Source organism: Pollicipes pollicipes, unplaced genomic scaffold (assembly GCF_011947565.3).
Source record: "Pollicipes pollicipes isolate AB1234 unplaced genomic scaffold, Ppol_2.1 Scaffold_6686;HRSCAF=7923_pilon_pilon_pilon, whole genome shotgun sequence".
Lineage (NCBI taxonomy): Eukaryota > Metazoa > Arthropoda > Thecostraca > Pollicipedomorpha > Pollicipedidae > Pollicipes > Pollicipes pollicipes.
Window position 1 is genome coordinate 9,208,860 of NW_023596921.1, and position 27,132 is coordinate 9,235,991.

The window sequence follows — 27,132 nt, forward strand, 5'->3', positions numbered from 1 at the left end:
TTTTCCTTCGCTTAGCCTTTGGTCGTTTCAATTTACATTAAATTGTAATAATCACGGCCTGATGATTACTGATGCCACCGCTCATGCCTGTACCTTTGCGACGATCCTCGAGATTAGTACACGCTCGTCCGTCACCAGCGTCGGCGCGCCAGCTGACAGCGGCACCTGGCGACCGCTCCAGTGGCGCCACCTATGCAAAGCGCTGGTGGTCTCCCGCCTCGAAACCCCGCTCAATCGTTTAGCAGGCACCGATAGAACCTCTCAGCTCATCATTTGTAAACACCGCATTAAGCATCAATGGTTCTCATAAATATATTGACCAGAGCTCACAAACCCAACGCAGTGCAGGAGTTCTCCCGACTTAAAGCAACGTTTGCAGGGCCCAAGCGGAGCACACGAGGCGCCCCGCCCACCATCCCCCAACCACTGGTCCAAAAGCGACGTCTCATCCGAACAACACATCATTTTTCCACCGAGGCGAGAACAAATTGGCATTTTTAAAAGGTGCGATCTCCACTGTTTGCAACAGATGCGCAACAGGTCACCGTGCAACTCCCCAGCAAGCATCATGGCGTGGTCCTGTTCGTATGCTACGACTCTTTGTTTTGAGAGGCGAGAAACTCGTCGTATCTCTTCTGCTGCGCTTGGTAGAGCTTCAGTAGTTTCTTCAGCTGTCCTTTGCTTATTTCCTTCCCGTCCTTGTCATGCGTGGGCATACCCTGACAAAAACACCGAAACCATGTGACGCAAACATTCACACACCCAACACGCTTACATGCTCACAAATCAGCTTCTACTGATATGTTGCTTTTAAGTTCCGCGTGTGTTATGTATGTGCCCCGAGCTCTCTTGTTTACCTCAAGCCCCGCACAACGTAGAAACTGCCGACATTGTACATCTTAAAACGGCAACAAACATACACTCAACAGTCTAGCACATAATCACCACACGCGGCCGACCTGTGGTTCCTGCGGATTTCACCACGGCGAGACTTATGAAAGGGCCACCCACTGGTGCAGGCAAGCGGCTTGCCACGGCTCTCGGTCGGGCTGGAGGGCACAGCGTCTTTCACGCCGCTAACGGGCAAAACCGGTGCTGCTCCAACCTTGCGGGGTTGAAACCGGTCAGGCAGCACGCAATACAGCGCGGCGGTACCAACCCAACGTCGGATGTGTGGATGCTGGTTTTACCCGTCTGCACGTTGTGCCCACCCCTCCAACTCACTGACGTAGGAGTTCTAGAAAATTATGGTTCACAGCGCAGTCATCACGATTGTACAATGCGCAAGGGACTTGCCAAGCGTCTCTGCCAGTGAAAGGCAACAGGGGTTCTGCCAGAGCAAATATCATCTTTTGTTGTCAACACCGTTGTTCACTAGCTCACTAAGTTTTCCTCTTTGCACTTCTTTACTCCCAATCTTCTTTGATTACAACCTCGTTCCCATTTACAACCGAACCATCTCGCATTGTTTCGCCTTTTTGCCTAGCAAGGAAACAGCAAAACTTCCATCTACTGTGCGACTGTACTCACCGCAGAAACGCCGCTCAGAGTTTTTGTCTACCGCCTTCCGACCGCGTGTAATGTATTCAATATAAAATTTGTGATATATTTATTGAAGCAGCCAATGACACAAACGTACGCCCATCTGCAAATCATTCACATTCAACGGCAGAACGGAGCTCTACAGGAAACCACATGACTGTCACTCGCTGGACAATTTGTGCTGTGGTCACCACCGTCCGCCCCGTCCCTCTCTCCGGCCGCCACCGTCCACCCCGTCCCTCTCTCCGGCCACCACCGTCCACCCCGTCCCTCTCTCCGGCCGCCACCGTCCACCCTGCCCCTCTCTCCGGCCGCCACCGTCCACCCCGTCCCCCTCTCCGGCCACCACCGTCCACCCCGTCCCTCTCTCCGGCCGCCACCGTCCACCCCGTCCCTCTCTCCGGCCACCACCGTCCACCCCGTCCCTCTCTCCGGCCACCACCGTCCACCCCGTCCCTCTCTCCGGCCACCACCGTCCACCTCGTCCCTCTCTCCGGCCACCGCCCGCACCCTCCCGCGCCTCTCACCTTCTCGTCGAACCGGGAGAACTTGTCGTCGGCGCGGAACATCTGTTGCGGCGGCACGCGCCGCTGCGCCTCGCGCTCCTCCTCCAGGCGCAGCTTCTCCAGCTGGCGGCGCTGCTGCTCCAGCCGGCGCTGCTGCTCCTGACGTGTGCGCTCCTCCCGCTCGCGCAGCAGCGTCTCGCGCCCCACCAGCTTGAACACAGTCTCGCCTGATGACGGCCGAAACAGCGTGAGCGGGCTCAGCGGCAGCGGAGAAGGCAGCTGGAGCCTAGTACAGCCGAGTCGACACGCTAGCCCAAATGCCACTTAACACATCCCACGGACTTCCAAACGCCGATGTTCACGTAGCGGAAAATACGCGCTAAAACGCCCGTTCGCATCTCGCACAGTTCCCATGCGGATTTGTCTGAACCGTCTCCCCAGGTGTGTTTCATCTCGGCGATTTATACCCCAGCCATCGAAGCTGGCAGTGTCGCCCGCTCATGGAAATGAACCATCGAGGCTCGCGGTGCCGCCCGCTGGTGGAGATATACCATCGAGGCTGGCAGTGTCGCCCGCCCATGGAGATGTACCATCGAGGCTGGCAGTGTCGCCCGCTCGGGGAGATATACCATCGAGGCTGGCAGTGTCGCCCGCCCATGGAGATGAACCATCGTGGCTAGCAGTGTCGCCCGCCCATGGAGATATACCGACGAGGCTGGCAGCGTCGCCCGCTCGTGGAGATATACCATCAAGGCTGGCAGCGTCGCCCACTCGGAAAGATGTACCATCGAAGCTGGCAGCGTCGCCCGCCAAGAAACTTGTACCATCGGGAACCATGTCGCTTCAACACACCTCTTGCGTTCTGAGCTGCCTTCACTAAAATCAGACATCTTAACCCGCACTTGACCCCTGTCCTTTCCTGCACCGCGAGAGTGCGCCTCACAATCCGGCCACATGCCGCGCCCCGGAGCGGCGCGCACTCCAGCGGCGGCCCCAGTCGGACAGGCCGTGTGACGAGCCGTCTCACCTCCGCCGTCCTCCAGCCGCACGCCCAGCTCGGTCAGGTCCTCGTCACGGACGCGGTCACACTCCAGCAGCACGCTGGGCACCTGGTGCTGGCGCGCCGTCTGCCGCACGCGCTCCCGGAACCGGCCCAGCACGTCCAGGTACGGCATGACCAGCGTCTCCAGCTGCCGGGTCAGGCCGGGTCAGGCCAGGTCAGGCCACGCTCGGCTGGCCGTCGGCGACGGTCGGGGTGCACCCCCCATGCACGTGGGGAACGACGCGCCACCCGCAGCCGACGGGACGTCCGGGCGCGGCAGCACCCACCCAACGGGTCATTGAAACAGTGACGCATGTTGCAGAAACAAGCGACAACAAAAGAAACACGTCTGATAATTTAGCATTGGCGAACGGTTCTTGCATGCCGTAACCCCACTAAAAAGATGCAAGATCACCTATTTGAGCGCACGGAAAACGTTACTAACAGATACTAGGCCGGCCAAATGTGAACACCTCTGCACAACATGCCGCGAACCCCACACCCACACATCCTCGATCTCAATACGACAAGACAACCCGCTACGACCACCAGCCGCCACCGTCTTCCACAACTGCTCGGGGACGCCGCGCGCCCGGTCCACCTCCACTCACGTCGGCGCTGCCGGCGTCTCCCTCGGCCGGGAAGCCGATAGCCGGCCCGCCGGCCGGCACCGCCCCGAACACGCGCAGCACGTGCGTCACGTACTGCGCGGCGTCGGCCAGCAGCTGCCGGTTAGGCACCCGGCCGTCCGCCCTAGCCTCGCCGATGTAGCTGTTGCAGGCGGACACCAGCTCGCGCAGCGCGTCCAGCGAGGCGCGCGTATCGACGTTGTCTGTGGCGGGCGAGACGGTGGTCACGCAAGCGGCGCCGGTCCCACTGCCGGCCGACGGCGCCCCGCCGCAGCCTGGCCGCTGCCACGGACTATGTACCACAGGCCAGGAGACGCGGGTGTAGTTTCCTGTTCAGTTGGGATAGTGAACTCCAGCCCACCAACTTTGAGGGGGAAAGGGGTCAAAGCTGGATATAATTTTTTTCTTCTGTATTTCCGCAACTAAATGGCTGCGAAACTACACCCCTGGCAGAGACGCACAGCTGTGACAGGCGTGACAGATGATAGACAAACGGGCAGTAGCAAGACAACGCGCGTGACAGACGTCACAAGAGAGAGTGACGGCGTCACTCCAGTTCCAGGACGGCTCGGCGCACCGACACCGTCCGCGGCCCCCTTCGAGCCCCGAGTCCTGCCCAGCCGCAGCCCGGCGAGCGTGGGCGCGGCGGCGGTCCACTCACCGCAAAGGGCGGCGTGTACGCCAGCACGCGTCTCGCTGAGCGTGCCGTTCAGCGTCAGCTCCCGGCTGCCCCACTTCTGGAAGAACTCCACCCCGGCCGGCGCCGACCGCAGCACGGAGCGGACGTACAGGAAAAACTCCTGCCGGTTCAGACGGAGAGCAAACCAGTCACAGGGACACCATTAGCAGGTAGACCACTCGGCCAGGCAGAATACATGCGCTTGTGCGCATGTACACGCACAAAAGTTGGCCCCGGGAAAAACGAAATAAACAGGATTTATGCATACTCGACAAACAACACTAAACAATTATGTCTAATGATAAGCACCTGTGCAACAAAATAGATTCATTTATGCAGCAGAGCTGCCTTGCTTGTAAGAGAAAAGGGGTGATAAACTTCAATTAGAGATGATCAGATGCGATAGTGACTAGCATTCCAACGAAGGCTTAGTGCAGTCAGTACGGCCTTGGTCACATTTCGCGGACCTTAACAAGCGTCAGTAGCGGCTGATGCTGAGCCGCACCCTTCCACAGGCAACTGACCGAGCCTCTGACCTGCCAGACCCACCCGGAGATGGCCGGCCGGATACTCACATTAACCGTCCTCTCGAAATTCTTAGCGACGTCCATTGTGTGCTCGCTGTAGTCGAGCGTGTCCTTCCAGGCGTGCATGAGAAACACCAGTCGCAGCTGACGGGCCGTGTGGCGCTGCAGCGCGTCCTTGATCGTCACGAAGTTCTTCAGCGACTTGGACATCTTGCAGCCGGCGATGGTCAGGTGCCCCGAGTGCAGGAAGTAGCGCACCCAGTTGTCGTTGTTGAAGTAGGCCTGCGGCCCCGCAGCGCCGTGGTTAGCCGGGATACGAGGCCAGTGCTCGTGCTCGTGTCGGGCTGGGGTCCAGATGTTACTGCCATGGCTACCTACTGGTCTGTAACTTCTAAAGGCAGCTGGAACATGGCGTCCCCAGTAAACCCAGCCAACATTACAAGTACAGAACGCATGTAACAGAAGTTGGACAAAACACAGAAATGACACAGCATGATTTCAATGGGGAAACGCCGAGGAATATAGCTAGGGATGGCGAAATACGACCATGCCACCCTGAGCCATTGCGACATTTCCCTCAGATATTCAGAGCGTTCCGCCACTGGCCCTGCCAGTCTTCTCAGGCCCCGCGCTCTCTAAGCACAAGGCCTTTCCAGGCGCTATCTAAGCCCAAGGCATCAGCCTTTTCCGGCGCTGTCTAAGCCCAGGGCCGGCCTCGGCGTGGTGTCGGCCCACCTCGGCCTGCGCCAGCTCGTTGTCGTGGTGCGGGAACTTGAGGTCACAGCCGCCGGTGTGGATGTCCATGCTGGGGCCGCAGATGGCCGACGCCATCACCGAGCACTCGATGTGCCAGCCGGGCCGGCCGGCACCCCACGGCGACGGCCAGCTCGGCTCGCCCGCCTTCGAGCACTTCCACAGCGCGAAGTCGTTCGGCGACCGCTTCTCCTTCAGCCGGTCCTCGGAGACGCTGAGGTCGCCTGCAGCAGGCGGGGCAGGGGGTCAGTGAGATGTCAGTGAGGGGCCAGTGAAGGGTTAGGCGGATCGGTGAGAAGTCAGACAAGTTAGGCGAATCAGTGATGAGGGTCAGGCGGGTGGGTGAGAGGTCGGGCGCGTCCGTGAGGGGTCAGGCGGGTCAGCGAGAAGGTCGGGCAGGTCAGACGAGTCAATTCTCAGTGTGAACGGAGACACCTTGGGTCGTGTTATCACCGCCGGATACGGCTGTCTATCGACCGTATGACACGGCTGCAAACCCTTGACACTTACTTAGCTGCGAAACTCATGCATACAGACGAGCTTTTAACGAAACCACCGTTCAGCTTACATCTTCGCCCACAAGCAGTTGATACGGGGTCTTCCAGTCATTCCCCGAACAAACGCCTTTGAGTGCGGGTTACATCTCAGCACTTTGCCTCATGACAAGGGAAGCCACCGGCGGCACCGGTGGCCACTTTCATCACCTAACACAAGCCAACTCAAACGTCCGCACCCAGCAGCACCCCAAGCCAGGCCAACGGTGAGCATGCGGCAGGGGGGGAGGGGGAGGGGGAGGTATCTGAGGAGCGGTAGCACCGGGCATCTGAGGGGGATTATGTGAGGGGCACGCACCTTCGCCCTCCTGCAGCGCCGCGCTGTCGCCATACGCCTCCGGCACCAGCTTGGCGTAGTGGTGGCGGTCGTCGGCGTCGAACTGGCCCACGTCGAAGTACACGGAGCCGTGCGACTCGTAGGCCAGCCCGTTCTCGATGATCTTGGCGATGTAGTCGACGATCTCGGGCACGTACTCGCTGACCCGGGTCACCACGTTAGCCGGCAGCACCTGTCGCGAGCAGGGACGCCGCGTCACGGCGAAGCGGGCCGAGCGGGCTGGCGAGCCTTACGGCATGGACTGCTGTCTGACACCACCGCGACAGTGCCGACGACTCGTTCACAGGGAGAGCAATACGGCAGGCGAAGTTCATCTCAGATTGACCGAATCACGGCATTTTCGTACACCGAACCACCCCACCTGCGCAGCGAGACGTCGGGAGCGAACACCGCGCACGAAGGCGACAAGCTTAGCAGGGGTACGTGAACCTGGCCCCGAGCGGGCGGACGGTATTCCTGCCCACAACCAATGGCCACAGACACCGCAGACGGAGACAGTCGAAGACGCTAAACAGGAGTCCAACCGCGCGGCTGGGACCGATCTCCGCGACTCTCCGCCCAGAGATGGACGCAGATCACGCGGCTATCACCGCGCCAGCCAGCGTCACAGGGCTTGTCTCGACACGGCTCCGGGGGAGCCGGCGCCGGCGGAGTGTCTCACGTTCAGCACCGCCACCGCACCAGCCGGTGTCACAGGGCTCCCTCGACATGGCCCCGGGCGCGCCGGCGCCGGCGGAGCGTCTAACGTTCAGCACCGTCTCCGCGCCAGCCGGCGTCACAGGGCTTGTCTCGACACGGTCCCGGGGGAGCGGCGCCGGCGGAGCGTCTCATGTTCAGCACCGCCACCGCGCCAGCTGGCGTCACAGGGCTCGTCTAGACACGGCCCCGGGGGAGCCGGCACCGGCGAAGCGTCTCACGTTCAGCGCCGCCACCGCGCCAGCCAGCGTCAAAGGGCTCGTCTCGACACGGCCCCGGGGGAGCCGGCGCCAGCGGAGCGTCTGACGTTCAGCACCGCCACCGCGCCAGCCAGCGCCAAAGGGCTCGTCTCGACACGGCCCCGGGGGAGCGGCGCCGGCGGAGCATCTTACATTCAGCGCCGCCATGTCGCTGTGGAACTCGGCCTCCCAGTGGCGCGGTAGATCGGCAAAGATGACGTTGTCAGTCACCGTGTGGCCCAGCCGGCTGTCAAGCCACTCGGCCAGCGGGTCGGACGCCTCCTTCAGCAGCAGCTGCAACGGCAAGCCGTCAGTGGGTGCGACAGCACAGCTGGCAGCCGCGGTGACGTCATCGACTCAGCTGGCCGACTCAGCTGTCAGCGGCCATGAGAGCGTGGTCAACGCTCAGCAGATAGTAAACGTCAGCAGGTGCAACAGCCTCGTCAGCGGCCGCAACGGCAATATCAACAGCAAGTAGCTGTACCAGCACAGCGACGTGCGAAGTCAGAACACATAGACAGGTCGACATAAGCTGGAAGCACCCCAGTAATGGACATTAGCCGCAGATTCTCCAGTAAGGGCAGCTCTGGACGGCACAGCTCGGTCACTGTTCCCCCTCCCCCGGTCCCCGGCGACAGCGCACCTGCTTGGCCTGGCTTAGGTTGGCGTCGCCGCCCTCCTTGACCATGGCCTCGACCTTGTCGATCGCCGCCGAGAGCCGATCTACAAGGCGGCGCTGCATGTCGCGCTTGTCCGCGTCCTTCTCGGCGGCCGCCTTCTTCGAGTACTTCTGTCGAAGGCAGAGCAAAGCAGCTGTCACGGATATGGGAACACACAGGACAGTCAGCTGACCGAGGTCCTGAGCAGGAAGTTCAGGTCTGCAATTCATCTGCCTGAGGTGCTGAACAAACAACATAAGAACGTTGTCCAGTTCCGTGTGGCGCACTGCCGGACGCGTCAGGACTCATACTCATCCCATCTCCCCCAGAGCGGCGCCGGTCGGCCGGCCGGCCAGTCTCCTCTGGAGCGTCAGGACTCGTTCTGGTCCCCCATTGCCCTTCGCGTGGCGGCAGCCCGTCTCACCTGGAGCGCCAGGGCTCGTTCTGGTCCCCCATTGCCCTTCGCGTGGCGGCAGCCCGTCTCACCTGGAGGGCCAGCGCGCAGTCGTCCACCATGCGTCGGAGGTCGGTGATGTCAGCCGCGTACTGCCGCAACAGGTGCTGATGCCGGGCGCGTCGGATGATCTTGTCGTCCACGTCCGTCACGTTCATCACGTACGTCACGTCGTAGCCGAAGTAGTCGGTCATCACGCGGCGCAGGATGTCGAACGAGATGTACGACCTGATGACGAACGAGATGTACAGCGGTCGGGCAGGACGGCACTCGGAGGGACCAGCCACGGCTTAACGACACCTCTACTCTTCGCTGGATTCGAGTGTGGGACAATGACTCCGCCCATTGGCATGACACCCAGCACTGGATGAGGAGAATCTGCGAAGTGCAAACTTGCGCATCTTAAAGGCCAATAGGCAACTTTGACACGGTATTCTGCTACTTCAGTGCTGTGCGGGTTTCTTGGGACGCCGAACGACGATTGAGGCCACCATAGCATTAGGGCTGCTCTTGCAGTCGTGGAACGTACAGTATCGTACGAAGCCGGCATTTCGGTATCCGTCTCGGCAACGTGGATGAAGGTTCGTACCTTGTAAGCTCACCCGCTTTATTCATCCTAGACGGTTCAAAGCGATCCGAGAAAGAACAGTATGCTAGGATTCCTGACTCGCTAAGCAGAGAGCAGTCCAGGGCAGCGCTACGTGCAGTGAGGTAGCGCGGCGAAAGCGCCAAGCCCATGTCGCTCAGGTACGTTTCATGCATTCGGTGGACGCACGCAGAGAGCCTGACCTGGCGTGTCCCATGTGGGAGGCGTCGTAGACGGTGGGCCCGCAGCTGTACCAGAGCACGCGGCGGCCGGCCTGCGGCACGAACGGCTCTTTGCGCCGGCTCAGGCTGTTGTAGAGGTGCAGCTGCGGCGCCTCCGAGCCCTGCGGCCGCGTCCAGACGGGCTGCTCTCGGCGGTCCATCTGGCGGCCGACCCGGCTCCGGTCACGGTCACAGTCACAGTCACAGTCACAGTGGGGATGGCCGGCTCCGGTCACAGTCACGCCAGAGACATCACGGAGACAACTGGCTTCAGTCAAGGTGACGGACAGCTGGCTCGAGTCAGGTTCCAACAGAGGTGGGTTACAGTCCGAACGGCAATTCACAGGCCGACATACAGCAAGCTCGGGTGACACCCCAGCAGAGGGCAGACTTGGGTCACGCTCGACAGATGGCAGGTCACCGTCCAACAGACAGCAGTCACAGTACAACAGACGGCAGGTCACAGTATGTCATGTTGCTCGGAAGGTCACTATGTTGTGTGCAGGTCACAGTCGCACAGGTAGCAAGCTTGGGTCAGCCATCATATGGTGCATTGTCACATGATGTGCACTGGATGCTGGCTGTGGTGTGACTGTCTCAGAACCAGGAAGTGGCTCAAAACATAAAAGGGCTTGACATGACATAACCTGACACAGTTGACATAAATAGCCAACAGCCTGCATAGGGTTATCAAATTAATCATGTGTATGTGGGGGGAGGGGTCAGAACACAGAAAAATAAAAGACATACCCCAAAATATACAACAAAACAGATTTCCGCAGCCCTAGCCCACTTTTTCTCAAAGAGGGATAGAGGTGAGGCATGAGCCCTCCAACTGAATATAAACTTATGTGCTTGAAGGGATACATAAGCCATGCATGAACATCAAAAATATATCTGACAGACCAAGGTGCATCAATATTGCAAGATAAATTCAATTTATGATAAATTTAAAGCATATAGGCTATACAAGTGTCATAAAGCACATCAGCACAAACATTACACAGCCCCACCTTTTCCAGGATGTTTCTTTGCCTCCTTCTCTTCTTCGATGCAAATCTTACTTGACTCCGGAGGAATGACGACTGATAGGTCAGTGATAACCAATATGTACTAGCTAAATAATTACTTCTGGAAAATATAGTCATCCAAATACCCCAATATGAGTGCAAAAACCTGAAACAAATATACATAGCTGCCACTTTTGACACATATTCTCATAAATGGGCAAAATAAGAAGCAATAAGCACCCTAACTGTAAACAGGCAAAACCATGCCACAGCAATTTTATGACAAAAACACATCATCATATATTTGAGACTGGCTTTGACACCTCTGAATGAATGATGACTGACACACAACAGCATCACATTGTGTGTGCCATGTACAGCCATAACTGTGGCTGCATTGTCATATCAAGGCGACTTTGAGCACTATGGACCAGTTTGATTCTTAACACAGTTAAATAATGTCAAGGGACAGAACAAAAATCAAGCAACCAAGTTATTACCCATGCATTGGGCAGCCATGGCCCAATTAAATTGAGGAGACCTAAAACAATACCAATATAAGGCTAACTGAGCACGCAAATACCTATATCTTAAGGCACTGCAAAGGTTCACATCCACCTACCAGCAAATCATTAAATGATCCATTTAGCACCACCGGCACCAGCCGGCAGCCGGTGCTGATGATAAACCTAGCTCATATTACGAGTTCGCGATTTAACGATAACCTTCATGTAAATGACCCTTTTTTACATGGTATAGTGACCGAATCGCATTTCTGTGTGCACAGGCGTTTGCCTACATGCATACCAACGTACCTAGTTGAAGAGACAAGTCCCTTAACAGCCCTCAAACACACATCAACGCCCGTAAGTCCCACGCATCACCCCACATCAACCATAAGCCGTGAATGCGCGCCACTACCGTCGTTCATGAGGCGCTTTGGATTAATATGGGAGCAGTAGTTTGGGCAACGTAATAGTAGTATAGGCAACGTAATCGGAGGGAGAAAGGGAAAAGAGAAAAATACAAAAGTGTTGGAAGCCTCGTGATGCGTTCAACATCTCAGGTTATCTAGCGTTGCGATCTCTCTCGCAGATCGACGCCGGGAGCACCGCAGCTGTTAACCGGTAGCCAGATTGGGTAAAAGCGCACGGTTATACAACCACCGTTAATCGTTAGATTGAAGGAACACCATGTTTGTTGCACCAAACGACACAACCTTTGGACCAAGGGTGCCGTTACAGCGACACCATTGTAACGTTTTCGCGACTGTAGCATGCCGTCAGTCCCGGGGCTCAGAAGGGGGGGGGGGGGGGGGGGTTGGGGCTTTCCAAACAATCAATATCATAATGTGTGGACAATGCAGGCATATAAGAGCTTTTCAACGGCAAATTATCAATGCGTGTCCACCGTGACCTCTCCGATCCGACGAAGTTGGCCATTACCACATGCTTCATCCAATGATTATTTCATTTTCTATATCGCGTATTTAACATATATAAGTAGCCGAATTGTGAGGTTATCTGGAAAATGCGACTTGAAGTTAGCTTTTACTTGTGCAACGAACAATTAAAACCACGTCTGATCTATCAAGTCGAATTAGATGTGATGGAACCAGCATATAATTTGAGAGCGAATGATGTTCAATTGGCCATGACCAGATGCGGGCCGTACTGGCACTGTCGTGACTCTTACTGACAAGAGCATTTCAGTAGTGTAGATTTGTAATAGATAGGGTTTCTCCCGGATTTGACCCTTTTTCTCTCAAAGTTGGTGTCTGCAGTCGATTTACGGGAGGTGGAGCTGGAGGTGGAGGTGCTGGAGGTGGAGCATACTTCTTCGCGGCTGGGTGGCGCTCCATGTTGCGCCTTACGTTAAAGAGAGCAGTTGTGATGCATCTCTTGATATAACACATGCGTGATTCTTGTCTTGTAACAACAGATGTAGTCATATTTGGTAATAAACCTTGCCCCGCTGTACCTTTTTTTTACTCCATTTTGAAGGCCGATGTAGCTTATGGACATCTGCAACGTTGCGAGTCACTTCGTCTGGAAACACTAATAGATAATATGACGAGAAGGGCTGCATTTATTGCAACTTCGACTCTAGTAACGCAGTAGGAACATATCCAGCCTCGTAACAAAACTTTTGAGACAATTTTTACGGACACAAGACGCAAAAACTATCTCGTTTTTGTGAAACTTTATAAATTTGTGCCGAGCAAAGCTGGATGGGCTCAGGGTTGTCACCTTATATTACGAGGAGTCATTTCTAAGTTGTCTGATGACCAAGCATACCACTGGCCTTAGATAATCTCAAGGTCCTTATTGAAATGGCTGAGGATTGCTCTCGGGAAGCTTTTTTTTTGGGGGGGGGGGTCCAGGACCCAGGAGCCCGGGGCTGGGGCCTAGTTCACCCAAAAAGGCTCTAGCTCCTCCCAACTCTAGAAAAAGTTGGTTTAAGAACGCTTTATTCCAGAAAAGCGGCCCTTTCATTACGATCTTTGAAAACGAAAGGAACTCATTGTGATAAACTTATGTGAAGACCAGGTGCCATATATAATAAGCCTGTTGCACATTTTGACGGATCAAAGTTCCGGGAAATGTTGACTGCGCCGGTGAGCCATTGGGCACCGGTGATTTGTTGCACGTAGTCGTTCAACGTTTGCTTTCTGCAGTTTACTAACTTCAAAATACAACCAGAAATGATTTTGAGGTAGATTTGAATCCTATTTCTATTATGATTAAAAAATGAAAATAAACATAAAAACAAAAAGCGATGCCCCTCGTTTACAGCTGAGCTATATCCAAGCTTTGTTTTTGGGAGGAGCCTTTCACCATCAGGGCTTTTCTCAAGCCTGCGCTCCCAGCTTGGTAAAGTTTGTTTACAGGTGAGCTATATCCGGCGATATATTTTTTTGTGGGGGTGGTCACCATCAAGAGGCTTTTGTAAACCATATGACCACCCATGGGAGGCTTTGGCTACGCCCCTGCCCACATACAAATGCAGACAAAATCGTCTACGTTGAGTGAGGGGCAAATGAATGTCCGGTGGACCAATTCGTCCCTAAGGCAGGTGACGTCCTGAAAGAATGTTTTCTGCTATGGTGGGTTGTGTGAGATGACAAATCTCACACAACCCACCTGCTCGTATCCTGCTCCCGTCCGCCAACGGCAGACGGGAGCAGGGCTCAGGTAAGGGACATCCAGAAGAAGGGCCTTCATGCTGACGTGAGTTTTTATGAATAACCCCGGTTTTATGTTTTTTCGCCACGTTGTTTTGGGCTGTTAGTATTTGAGGCTTCCAAATTTGTTCCCGTTTAAAATACCGGAACAAATCCTATCTCTTAGAAACCAGCCGGCGAAATCTAGGCGCAGGAAAACTCGGGTGCACAATCAGCCACTGATTCGTATCCAAAGTGCTGGCCAGTCTGTGGCCAGGTCATTTCTTAGCATCTAGCCTAGTGAAGCAGATACCTCCCCAATGACCCAAAGTGCCTACTCGCCAGTGGAATTTCGCCTCTTCAGAGAAAATAATGTTGAAATGAATGAATGGTCTTAGGAAGCCGGATAGTCTTATTTACCAAAGGGCACAGGTGCCATTCCAAATGACTACCATTTTGGCATTTTGGAGTTTGCCCCCAACTTGAACATGGTGCCTGCGCCCCCGCTGGAGCACGTCAGCTTTAGTTGTTTTGAGTATCATTCCTTGCCAATATTTTTGCACGCCTTAAGTACATGGAAATTCGAGTAAAACGCGTTGATCAGCAGCACCGTTTTGAACAGCGAGCTTCCATCCCAACTATTCAAACTGGAAATGGGTTGTCTTGCCTATTCTTAATCTTTCCAAAGGGGTCCGAAGCAAATCAGAGTCCTGTGCGACTATTCCTTCATACCATACGTGTCATACCATACTCCATACCCAGATTCTCCTGTCCGATCCAATGCGCTCTGCCTGTCGTGGTCGTGAGTTCCAGTCAGAAGCAACTTGCACAAAAAGGCACCACGCAACTCTATGCAGCTTTGCAGAGAACTTCCTTCACGTTTTAGCGGGTAACCATTTACATGCAGGCGCTGACGTCTCTACATGGCAACAGGATCATGTATAAGACTGACCCGTTTTAAAGCAAATGAGGCATTCCTTGGTAACCAGATGACCTTTGAGCGCCAAAGCCGGGTGCTATGTACTATGTACTAAAAAGGTCCACGAATTTACGGAGGGTCGTGAGGATATGCAAGAAGAGAGCTCTGGGAGCTTAAAGGTACCTGAGCAGCCCGTTGGGTCGGCCCTTGAACAAACAGGCCATCTCAGCTGCAAGATAACTCCACGGTGGCTAGAGTGGCCTCTCAACTTCCAAAAAGATCTCTAAGTGGCCAGAGGGGCCCCGCACAGGATGGGGCCGTGAATGTTTTATGCGACTTGATGGTGTTCCGAGTGCCTCCGAGTGGCGGACAAGCTGCTCATAAGCCAGAGAGACTCTTAAGCAGCAAGAGGAGTTTTTGAGCGGCTAAAAGAGCCCTGAGCAGCCAAAAAAAGATTGTCCAGGAAGTAGTGAGGAAACAGTCGGGGACTCTGAGCTGCCAAACAAGCCCTCAAAAGCCAAAGAAGCCCTTATATGGCCAGATGAGCCCCTGAACAATTAAAAGACCGCTGAGTCGCCAGAAGGCCATTGAGAAAACGTAGAGTCTCAAACATTTACTGAGAGGCCGAGCGTTCGGAAATCACCTGCGTAATCAAGAGAGCCCACTACCAAACGAAAGGGCTCTTGGGCATAGGAGTGACCTCTGGGCAGCCAAAGTGGCCCTGGATGGCTAACAAGACTTCAAGTGTCCAAAGGGTCATAAGCGTGCATCTAAATGGCTCCGGCTAAGGTGGCCAATGGGCCCTGATTATGCAGACGAACTTTCAGGTGACCAGAAAGGCTCCCGCTCCATAAAAGTGATCATTTGTGACGGGAGGGCCCAGCAAAGTCCCTAAAAAGCCAATGTACCATCGGTGGGCAGGGGCGACCTGAGCAGCTAAAGCAGCCCATGAACATCCAGAGCGGCCTGCACACACGGACATCACTGAGTGATCATTTCATCCCTGGAATATTTTTTCTTTGTGCTGCACGAGCCGAAGAGCCTTTCCAAGGGGCTCTTGGACCCCTGAACGCACCTACTTTGGGTCCCCAGACCCCCATTTTTAATTTTGCGGGGCCCGGGGAGACGGGGGGGGAGGGGGGAGGGGGGGGGGCTGGACCGTCGCCACTTCCCACAGGATTTCCCGCCGTGATCATTTGATTCATGAATGGCAGTCATTTTGTTTTGCAATGGAATGGCTGCTCAGGATGACTTGACTTTGGTTAAAAAATTTGACCAATCCCGTGGCTATACTTTGAGCGGATTTTCCTGCGTCAGGGATATCGCACAGACAATATAGATGTCTGATTTTGTGAATTCGAGCATTGAAGACATTTCAGGAGGTCGAGGGCCGGATGATCAAATCTTGATCAAGCCTCAAAAACCCAAAATCGATCCAATCACATAAATCTCGATAGTAAAAAACCGTGATAGACAGATATACTTAGGTGCATTAAAAATATACGACGCTGCTAAATACCATGAAAAAAGTGACGTCCCCCCAACTCGTGTCCAAGATGACGTTGCCTCCTTTTCACCGCCTGCTTAGACGAAGCAGGGAGCGGATCTCTGTGGCCCCTTTAAAACTTTGTTCACCACTGAAAAAACATAGCTGTAGAGCTCTATTGTAAAAATCGATGTTCGGTACGCGCCGACAACCTACATGCATTGTCTTCAATAATCAAATGTGCCCAGGTTCAGCCAAAAATTGTCATCGAACCATGGCATGGCATGGCATGAAAAATTAAACCCGCTCCCATTTGGAAACAAGGTGAAAATGTCGGTGTATTCATCAAATGCATCATTTGTTCCTTTCAGCATATTTTGCAGAAGCGCTGCGAAAACTACTATCCGGCTAAACTGATCTGATCGACTTCCTAGATAGATATGAAATATTTGAAAGTGATCTAATGGTTATAAAAGGCATGCAATTTTACAAACATCATACAAATGTGCAATGGGTACCAATTTCATGAAAATGTGTAGATGGTACCAGGTACATGCAGCAAGGAGCTTCAGTAAGCTGTGCCTAAATGTAATAAAGGTCAAATAAATGCAATTAAATCATAATGTGGAGCTGAATGTAACCAAATTACACTTCATTTCTGTCATCTCATTCACGGCGCTGATCGAAGGTGTGGAGAAAAATAATAAGCCTGAAAAAGGGCGAACACTGCGTTAATGTCTATTCTATAACCGCTTCGTCCAGAGATGGTTGTTACCAAGGCAATGCTAATTTTTTGGAACATTTAAAGGATAAAGTAGTAGACCCACCGGTTTATCACGAAATATAAGGAGAGTGGTTCCTGCGCCAGGAGGTCAGATACTTAGCCTATTTCAAGAAGGCCAGGTTGGAACCCACCAGAGCCAGCGCTGTGTCACTTACGGTCTCTAGAGCGAGCGTTATTTGGCAACTGAAGTAAAAAGGATGAAGGTAATTTGAGCAATTTGCTGCTTCATGGACGTCTGAACACGTGCATCAGAAACGGAAGACCCGGACCCGCGCCACTTACCATAAAGCTGATTGCAGAGGAGTCATGCACGTGATTTTGATTGATGAGGCCTCCATGTTTGAGGTGTTGCTTAAAGCTCAGAAACACGACGTCCGCGGGAGCGGCGAGAACAATGATCTGATGAACAGACTCTACCACAGCAAACCAAGTTTTAGAGAAATTTATGTCCGCACCAGCAATTCCTGAAATGAAAAACACATTTTTGTGTTGGGGACTTAAAACGCGAAAGTCGACTCGGCTGCCTGCTCGAAGGACAGCGGCTACCGGTAGCTGCGTCTGCGGGGAGCTCTATCCAGCTGGCTTTATTTTCGGGGAAGTTTGCTCTAAGGAGGCGGACTATGTGCGGCAAAGTGGGGAATCAGGGACCAGGTTGAAGGGAGTGTTCCACATTTGTATGGGGTTTTGAACAAAGAGAGACATTTTTCAGATTCAGCTCAGTTCACAGTCATGCGCTTTTAAAGCTTAAACCCCTCTTGTTTCTGAGCTTGACACTCGAGAACTTGTGCAGACTATTTCGTGCAGACTGCCTCAAGGTCACCCAAGCATTCATTCTGCCATACAAGCGTCACGCAAGTGCCACTACCTCACTAACCGTGTGGTGCGCAAGGCCGAGAGCTGATATGATCATCAAATTGCCTGTGTCTGGCGTGCGCCAGCACTCTCCGTGACACCAGCGGTCATCAGTTGGCCCTCGATCACTTCGATGCGGGAGTGGAGATTACGAAGATTTTGCGCCATACGTTTGGCACAAAATGTGCTTTAACATGCGAATCACGTATTGCGCTATTCCATACAGGAATTTGGGCCTTGGCACACGTTATGACGGAAATAAGACTGGGAATAACATGCCTTAAGAACATCGAATAAGAACATAACCGAGCATGCGAATGCAAATGAACAATGCAAAATCACGGAGAAACATACGAGAACGACTCGAGAGAGGGGAAAATATGCGCACATAACGGCATTATGGTTCCGCAAACCTGCACCAGAACGCAGGTCACCTCTCGGTGGGGGGGGGGGGGGGATTATTCAAGTGAACTAGCCTGGCCACTACAGTGGGAATTCTGACACGATCACCTGGCAGCGACTCTGACGCCATAAAAGACGTTCCATGGCGCAATCAAATGGTGGTGTATTAAGGTGCTTATTTACTGAATATTGACTTTGTGCCCAGAAGTCTTCTACACTTAAAAAGCATACCAATAGTTAGAAATGATCTTATGATCAATGGCCATTAGACGTGTGCTATTGTTTCGATAAAAGCATGTTGCCGAAACCCAACCACATCTCCATGCCCTGGTTTTGCTCCTAGGGATAAGGCTAATACTGCTGTTTTATCTATATGATCGTATTTTATCATGTTTGATGCTTGCATCAATACCGTGAAATGCGGAACATCCCCTGTAATAGAGAGGGGTTTCCGAACAAGTTAGGGGAAAGAGAGCCTATAGAAGTGGATTCACAGCGTAGATTAAAGAGGTTAAGTCCGTGAAAGTAGGTCCACAGGTCAGGGTAAAAGGAAAATAATAGGGCACGCTGATTTTCACCTACTCTTGTTACTTGCCGAACATAAGGAAAGTCGTACTAATAAAGAGGGAACAATCACACTCCGACAAATTCAAAAGCAATAAGATATTTTTTCTTAACAACCCTCTAGTGGCCTACAGCCGTGGTGTTAAAGATAGAGGTAAGTTAGCCCACAAGAAAGAGAGCCGGCGATGTACGGTGCCCGACGGGTTGAGGAGGTATGTGGAAAGCAGTGTGTTCTATGTCGTTGCATGCCGTGGGGATGGTAAGATGATGGGTAATCTGAAGTAATATTTCATGACAGGACCATTTCCTGCAAGTGTTTATGGCGTATGGTGTGAAAAACGTCGGCGGTGGTCTGCGTCGGCGAGACGGAGGCGGTACCTACGTGCGCGTGCAGAACCACCTTACCTCCATCCGATCAACAAGCTCACTGTTGACCTGCCGCGCCGAGGAAGCCTTGCCATCCCGTACATAACCTGAAAGTTATCAAACTGGAGTGAGCCTGGAAGGACAGCGTAAATCGCAGGAAGGTGAGGGATATGCGGTAGCGCGCTAAGCTGCTGGTTACGATAAGTTCGGCTCGTGGTCTGAACGTACGCACTGGTCCATGTCGGAGATAAATGAATGCTTATTTGTTTATTTTCTTTTCTCGCCAGTAGAGCAGCGTTTCGCTAACAGACAAAGTCATATAGATAGAATACAATAAATTCGTAGCACACGGTAGTATAAACATACTACAAGGGTGCCATATCTCAAAGCTGAGTAAAAATACTACAGTTAATAGATGCTTGATCACTGGAACTCCAAAAATGCCAAAACTGTAATGAAATATATTCACGCTAGGATCGCTAGGAAAAATGTTCCCAACGCTTGGCAGCCTGCAAAACAGACCGCTCTGTACAGTCTGCAAACGAGCGCGAGGTACGGTGAGCAGAGTTCGGGTGTGGGCAGATCGAGGCGGCACAAGTAAGGGGAAGCAGCTTAGCAAGATTTGAGAATCCAGTTTACCTTGGAGCATGCTGCTTGGAGAGAGTAAATCGTGCTGCATTCTTCGCACTGCTGGGATGGGATGTTGGAATGAAGCAGAAGGCTGCCATGAGAAAGAGCTGCCCCATGAGCGGGTCGATCGAGTGCAGCCCATGTTTCTCATTTAGCTGCTTACTCACACATTCTCTGGGCAAACAGATTATTGGATTAGGCCGCCCTCGCCCAAATTATGCTAGAGTATTCCAAACACACGTTAGCAAAATACGCAGCCATCACTGCGCTTCGGTTGAATTTAAGCCTGTTGGTAGCTACTTTAAAGGACCGAATAAAAAGACCAAGTGCTCGATGGTCCCAACTGACTATGCCAGAAACATGTGAAGCGGAGGTTAATTTGGTATTCAGCGTTGCGCCAAGGTTCCTAATTTGGCACACATCTTCAGGCTAAGTTTCATCAATAAAATACTTGGTTTGGACGGCAACACACCAGAGGGTCATCGTGAATAGTTCACATTTCACAAGGTTGAGGATCGGCCTCCACCTGCCCGACCACGCTACCAGATGATCGAGATCCTTCTACAGCAGCGGACTATCAACCGAGGGCGTAATTGTGCGGACAATTTTACGTCATCGGCACACAAAAGGCAGCCGGATTCAATGACGTAAGGAACACCGTTAACGAACGGTAAAAAAGGAGGGGGGCCAAGAGGGATGTATCCGGGACGCCGGAGGTAACCAGTTGCCGGTAGCCGGAAGTAACCAGTTTCCAATCCGAAGTTTTTTCGGTGCCGATAACCCTCTGACGTAACCCTCTAATGATAACCCTCTGCCGTAACCCTCTAATGATGACCCTCTGACGTAACCCTCTAATGATAACCCTCTGACGTAACCCTCTAATGATAACCCTCTGACGTAACCCTCTAATGATAACCCTCTGACGTAACCCCCTAATGATAACCCTCTGACGTAACCCTCTAATGATAACCCTCTGACGATAACCCCCTGAGTGCAGATTCCTCAAATGGTATAAGTGCTTTGGCTTGTTGGTTAGGAGTTCATGGTTAGCGCTCTGAAAAGCAGCCGAATAACCAGTGTAAATGGCATCCGTCAGGTGTCCGTCCGACATGGCCTCCCAAGCCTGTTTCAGATAAGCACATAAGTTCGTGCTGTAGGAAAGCCTAGGAATAACACCATGCTAATGATCACACGACACAGGCGAGACGTGGCGGGACAACGTATCATACGCAACCCGTGCCAGTGTCTTTCCAAAGAAAGAAAGCAGGAAATAGCTCCATAATTTGACGGCTCCTTTTTATCACCTTTCTCGAAAATTGGTAAGATGTTGGCCTCCTTCCACTTCCCCGGAAAGGCAGTTACAAATCTTGGTGGGTGGAGCGCCTAACTCGTCCGCACACTGGACGATTATGCGGACACTGATATCGTCAGTCCCACAGGTCTTGATGGGACCGACCATAGCTGTCGTGGGTCGCACGGCTGCCGCAAGACTCGCAGTTGGCTGAGTGGCTCAACTGAGTAGCACGGCGCATCTGGAGGGTTTTACACAAAGCTTTTAGCAAATGTCAGGGCAAAGGCGTCATCCAACGCGGCAGCGCGAGGCGTGTAATCCGACGACAGAGTTCGCTCAGAGGTATACGAGACTGGTGATGTGCATGACTTTTTCGTGACACACTTTAAAAACGAACAGTAGCGCTTGGGGTTGGTCGTCGGTGAGTTTATGTAAATATTAGGAGTACTTGAAGTTGGACACGCGCTTCAAACCACGTCTCCTGTCCGGAAGCTCAGTCCTGTCTGAGTCCACGCCTCCTGCACGGGGCTCCTCCTCCGCATCACTAAAATGTAAATAAGTGCATGCATTTAACCCTCATTGTACCTGATGTTATGTGATGCTCCTCTGTTGCGAGATGCTGCGGGCTGCTTTTGAACCACCTTTACAGTTTACACGCGTTCGGGTGGGGCCAAATTGACCCCGAGGATTGTTCGGAATGGTTTTTCGAACGGTGCGGTGAAGCCCCGCCAAATTTTGCATAGCTATGAAAAATTGAATAGCGGATCGTGTGGTATCAAACGGTTAGATGTGCCTTGTAAGATCGCTAACATACAGCAGGCCAAATTCAGGCCATGGATTCAGCAAAGGGAAGTTCCAGGGAATGGCTCAATCTGATTGAGCAACGGAGTGTTAGACGAAGCCATACACCCCTGATATACTTTCTTATACAACATAATAATTGAATGAACAAATTCCATCGACCTAGGGTCAGGTATCAAGGTCAGACAAAAGGTAAAAAACAGCCTGTTGTATTGCTGTAGGGCTTGCTGTATGGGGTAGTTTGTGGTGCTCGTTTCGAGTTTATTGATAACAGGAACCGCATTATAATCTTCCATGGACTTCTCAAAGGTCATGATAGGTTACTGAACTGAAACAACCCAGGTCAAGATTTCCTTTTCGGGAACACACTGCCTGGCGTAATCTTTGTCGCTTATTCAAATACAATTGAACATGATTGATTGATGAACAAATGCAGTTGAATATGAACAATTGAACAAATGAAGCTCAAGGCAGTCTTCTATGATTCTGGTCACCACGACCTTCAAAAGGTCAAACAGGATCACTGACCTCAAATGAGCATGTGAACTCTTGCTTGGGGCAGGTATCTAGGTTCTGGAGATACTATGGAGACCGATTTGGAATTTGACCTTGTTTGACCTTAATTGACCCGAAAGTATGACCTAGGAACTTCAAGCTTTGACCTAAGCGATTTCATGTACAGGCCAACACACGCTGTAAATGTAGTGTCTCTAGGCCTCTCAGTTCCTGAGATCTCAAGGTAGGGTCAACTGGATCCCGCCACCCGAGCCAAGGGCATTCAACCTGCCACCCGGACGCGTCTTAACGTGGGTATACTAGAACCGACCATGAGATGTCGGGTTCTGTGTCATGCACCCGGGTCATGTAAATTGTGTCTGGTGCTCAGGCTCATGCATAGCCACATTCTTTCTGTAGATGTGTTGCACGCACGTGTTGTCCAGTTTTAGTATTTTGTCACTTCTGAACATTCGCAGAACTTTGACTGCTGGGCGTTAGGGTCCACAGAGCCCCCCCCCCCGCCCCATGCCGCTTGCTGCGAACCAGCAGGCTTCGAAATGACCGTAAGGGTGAGATCAGCTGTATTGCGGGTCGTAATGTGAACCTTTTCGCAACGGATTTGGGCGGGCGAGGATGAAGCAGTCGGCTTGGAGGAGAGGTCTTATTTATAGACCTTGCAACGATGTGGCGACCGTGAACCGCTCGACCGATGGCGCCCAAGGCCAACCACCGTCCAAATGCATTATGGAGTGGTTTTGATAATCCATTTGGAACGAAACACTTAACGTGTGACGCGTCTCTAAATGCTCCATACACGTCAACGCGGCTGTCTTCGCAGATGTTCGAAGGTGTTCTTCTGAGATAAGCCGATAACGCGCTAAGAAGCTTGTCAGCGCGCCAACTAGTAGCTTGTCAGCGCAGTTCAGGCGATCACACCGCGTTAAGTATGAAAGTTTGGCTGCCCTCTACGTTAGTAAACATGGCCAAAGTCTTAGGAGTTCTCAGCTTTGAGGGAGGTTATGCTTTCTTTTTCCCCACTCATGCTTCGTCCTCAAGCACGCAAGTCCCGTTAGGAAAACTCCTTGGTGCCGCTCCTGCATGCGGATCAGCAGACACAGAGCTGAATAATGCTGGATGATGTTTCTCTTTTTCGTGCCTCTCAATCTGGAGAGCAGTTTTCTGCACTGTTTGAAGTCTGAAGTTCTTGCTTTGATCGAACGTTGCAGAAGGGGTGAAATTACACGGAAAATTCGACAGTTATCGCCACGTTTCACGTTGCTTGACCTATATGTCAGATTAGGTTTATGAGTCATGCTTAGCGCGAGTTTTCAAAATAACTTGCCTTTAATATGCCTTCGGGCACTGGTTAAATGCAGTGAAGCACATTTGTATGGGATTTCTAAACTGAAATGACCGCCATGAAGATCATTCAGTGCAGTTCACAGCCCAGCCCTTTTTAATACCCAAGCTCCTCTAGTTTCTGAGCTATACGCCCGCTAGATGTGAAGACTATTTCATGCAGACTATTTCAAGGTCGCCCAGACATCCCTGCGCCATATACGCGTCATCCGAATCCTACCATGTCATTTGTCATTCGGCGATCAAAGCCAAGACAAATGATTGTCGAGGCGTTCATATCTGGCGTTCGTGAGCACCATTTCCAAGAAAGCGGACGTCAATTGCCTTTCAATCAATGCTCTTCAAGGTACGATGACGCAATCAACCGATGATTTATTGGAGAGCGAATTCCCTAATCAGAGAAACTGTGTCGCATAGAGCAGTTTTTCACCTGAAAGCATATCAATAGTTATCAGTGAACTTATATCATCATATCTGATGTTTGCTTCAATATTTCATGACATTCAACTCATAGCTGAATCATCACTTCTCATGACAGTCGGTATTGCAATCATGCGTGCAGTCACCCATGTATAAACTTCACGCGTGGCTGAGTATGCAAACTGACCATTTCATTACTCCATCGAGAAGCTTGTGTCTCTGTCAGGGCTTCCGACAGACAATACTCAAAGGCCAGTGGATATTTATGAGTAGAATACACATATTCGGGTAGTACCGGGCTATTCGAGTCGATTATGCTTGTTTTCGTTTTTGTCACCAGGCTTTCTTTTCGGACCACAGTGCAATACATAGCACGTGAAGTATGTCGATGCATGCAATTAGGATGTCCTCTGGTATCTTAGCGGGTAATCGGTAAATGTTCAAAGCACAGCGTCTCGCACTTACTCAGTGTTATTGCGTGCTGCACTCGCATGACCCACGACTACCTGTGACCGGGTCAGTGGTGTGATCGTGTCAATTACACATGCCCATCGGCGCATGGCACGCCACCTTTGAGTTGCTACATTACGACCTCGAAGGCAACGACACCATAATGCTGACTTATTCGCTATGCAAGAGCTTTGTCTCGTCTCGGTCCAACTGAAGGCATGACATCCGTCTTCTAATGCTCATATTCCAATGGGCAAGACTTCGACGGGAGGCATGACCCCCACATCAATAGCATAGCAAATTTACTTTTCGTCTCCCGGACACACAAAGCTCGCACATTGCAAAAACGGGCCGAAATTACGCTAGCATCTTCGTGCTCACAACAGGACGCGTTTAAGAATGACGACAGAAGCGCAACTATGAGATCACGCAATGGTCGTTGATATTTGCTCAAATTCGCACAACACCGCCACTAGCATACCTGCCAAAATCCGACGAAATTTCAAAAAAAGACATTTCACGCGAATCAGCCAGATACGAAAATCACCTCACTAGTTGCAACCATTTGCGGTGACGGGATCATTCCAAAAACGAGATCACGGCACGAGCACGACACGCCCCTCACTCGTTTCACACAACACCGACGCCGAAGTTGCCCCACTATCACACAAAGAAGGCCTGACGCCGTCGATTTCTGCCAGTGAAGCGCAGAGGAGGCAAGAAAATGTTTCGGGGAGGAACGCGACGCGATGGTGACGTTGGAAATCGCTGCTGCTGTTGCGGTCGACGCCGCTGGAAGGGCGGTCTCAATTGCTTCGAGGGGATACTTGGTTGCGTTTGCTGCTGCGTCTGAAACTGCTGCTGCGGTTGAAACGGTTGTTGCGGCTGAAACTGCTGCTGCGGTTGAAACTGGGCTTGCGGCCGAAACTGCTGCTGCTGCCGTTGCGGTTGAAACTGCTGCTGTTGCTGCTGCTGTTGCGGTTGAAACTGCTGCTGCTGCTGCCCTTGCTGTTGCTGCCGCCGCTGCTGCTGCTGCTGCTGCTGCTGCTGCTGCTGCTGCTGCTGCTGCCGCTGCTGCTGCCGTCGCTGTTGCTGCAGCTGCAGCTGCTGCTGCTGCTGCTGCTGCAGCTGCTCTTGCTGCCGCTGCTCCTGCTGCTGCTGCTGCTGCTGCTGCTGCTGCTGCTGTAGCTGCTGTTGCTGCTGCTGCTGCTGCGGCACAGGGCGGTCGCCCTGGGCTCTGGACGGGGCGGACTCCTCGGTGGACTCCTGTCTACCCAGCGCCTGCGCGATGCCAGCCAGATACTGGGCGTACGTGCTGTGGTATCCGCCCGGATGCCGGCTGCTGCCAGACGATTGCGGCCTGGCCCAGGCCGGCGCGGCCAGCAGCAGCGCCAGCGCCACCACCAGCTGCCGTCCCGCCATCGCGTCTGGCTCGCGTCTGAAGCGAACGGCGCGGTGCGGCGCTCAGATACGGTCGCGGCACGGTAAGACGCTCGGCGCGGCAGCTGACGTCATATGGCGCCCACACCGAGACTCCCGGAGGCGTCACGGATTTGCAGGAAAGCACAAAATGCTGATACTGATCGGCACGTGACATTAAGCAAAGTTTGATGGGGAGGGGGAAAACGTGAATCCCCAGAAACATGGATTTCGTTAAGACCTTCTTACGCTTTTTAAAGATATGCTGGGGTGATATGAAAACCGCAATGCGAGACAAAGACAGTCATTGGAAGAACAAGATATTGGCAAAAGGTTGCAAGGTTCCACCCACGCTGGCATGCACTATCCTGTGGTAAGGAAACGGTACTGCAAATGGGATAAGTTGTGAAGGCATGCGCCAAGGGTAATGACCAATTTGAGCCCAAGCCATTTTAATATCGTACTACTAAATAGACACCCATAAGACATTGATGCTCTCAGGCAGGGTATAGTTTCACAAAATAAACTGGGGGAGGGCGGGGGAGGGCTGAGCCGTGAAAAATAATGCATTCTATCCCAAAATGCACATGCAAACGGGTTTCTCACTGCGTTTGAATCACTTTTTTCTCAAAATGGGGAAGGGGAGCTGAAGCCAAACCGAACACGAAACTACACCGCTGGTCTCAACCGTTACTTGTGCCAGTAAAGCCCGATCCCAAATACCAAAACTGCAGAACACCGCCTCACGAGACCGCTGCGCCTGACAGCCCTCCCGGCGGCCGGACAGGGCGAGCCCGCGCGGCGGCCTCGGCTCCGGCCCGGCCGCGGGCTGGCCGCGCCCGGCGCTCTCACCTGCGCGCGCCGCTACCGCCGGTCCGTCAGTGACGCCGGCCGGTCCTGCAGACTGCCGCTGGCTTCCGGCGCCGCCGAGGTCGCGGCCGCCACCGCCGTGACGCCGGGATTTCCAGACCGGTACGGCCCGCGCAGGGCGCTGAGCTCACTGGGACAGGCTGGCCGGCGCGCCCGCCAGCCGAGAAGGCCGGACGTCATCCCGGCCGGACGCTGAGGGGACGGCCGACGAGACCGGGCGCCGCGCAGCCCTGGCACCGGTGCCTCGGTCGGACTCGGCGTGGTGATGAACAAGCAGGCGCTGGTATCAGCGCGCTATGTGGTGACGGAACAGAGGCGTTGATGCGTATCTGGTGCATTCTCTGATCACGCCACTCATGTGTGATCAAAAAATGCATACGCCAAAGTTAATAACCAATTTGTACCCAAGGCATTTTAAAATTGT

The 27,132-nt window shown here is 52.8% G+C and overlaps 2 protein-coding genes across 2 annotated transcripts; both read right to left on the reverse strand.

Moving 5' to 3' along the window:
• Positions 1–296: 296 nt before the first annotated feature.
• On the reverse strand, positions 297–11,144 carry LOC119108543 (cysteine--tRNA ligase, cytoplasmic). Its single transcript, XM_037232134.1, has 14 exons — positions 11,057–11,144; positions 10,438–10,600; positions 9,407–9,585; positions 8,650–8,845; positions 8,148–8,294; positions 7,658–7,798; positions 6,531–6,741; positions 5,661–5,902; positions 4,974–5,207; positions 4,381–4,519; positions 3,702–3,922; positions 3,076–3,238; positions 2,070–2,275; positions 297–719 (listed from the first exon to the last, which is right to left on the reverse strand). The coding sequence occupies exons 1-14, from the start codon at positions 11,077–11,079 to the stop codon at positions 591–593; spliced, it is 2,394 nt and encodes a 797-aa protein (XP_037088029.1). The 5' UTR covers positions 11,080–11,144; the 3' UTR covers positions 297–590.
• Positions 11,145–24,471: 13,327 nt separating this feature from the next.
• On the reverse strand, positions 24,472–26,702 carry LOC119107413 (ras-related protein RabY). Its single transcript, XM_037230848.1, has 3 exons — positions 26,691–26,702; positions 25,576–25,857; positions 24,472–24,475 (listed from the first exon to the last, which is right to left on the reverse strand). Exons 2-3 carry the CDS (start codon positions 25,839–25,841, stop codon positions 24,472–24,474), a joined length of 270 nt encoding a protein of 89 aa, XP_037086743.1. The 5' UTR covers positions 25,842–25,857; positions 26,691–26,702.
• Between the last annotated feature and the right edge of the window lie 430 nt (positions 26,703–27,132).

Coding starts and splice junctions, on each gene's coding strand:
- LOC119108543 (XM_037232134.1), bottom strand. CDS start 11,079: ATGGATCATTTAATGATTTGCTG. Junction 8,295..8,649: donor ACTGCGCGCTGGCCCTCCAG/GTGAGACGGGCT, acceptor TGCCTTCGACAG/AAGTACTCGAAGAAGGCGGC. Junction 7,799..8,147: donor ACCTAAGCCAGGCCAAGCAG/GTGCGCTGTCGC, acceptor TTGCCGTTGCAG/CTGCTGCTGAAGGAGGCGTC.
- LOC119107413 (XM_037230848.1), bottom strand. CDS start 25,841: ATGGCGGGACGGCAGCTGGTGGTGGCGCTGGCGCTGCTGCTGGCCGCG.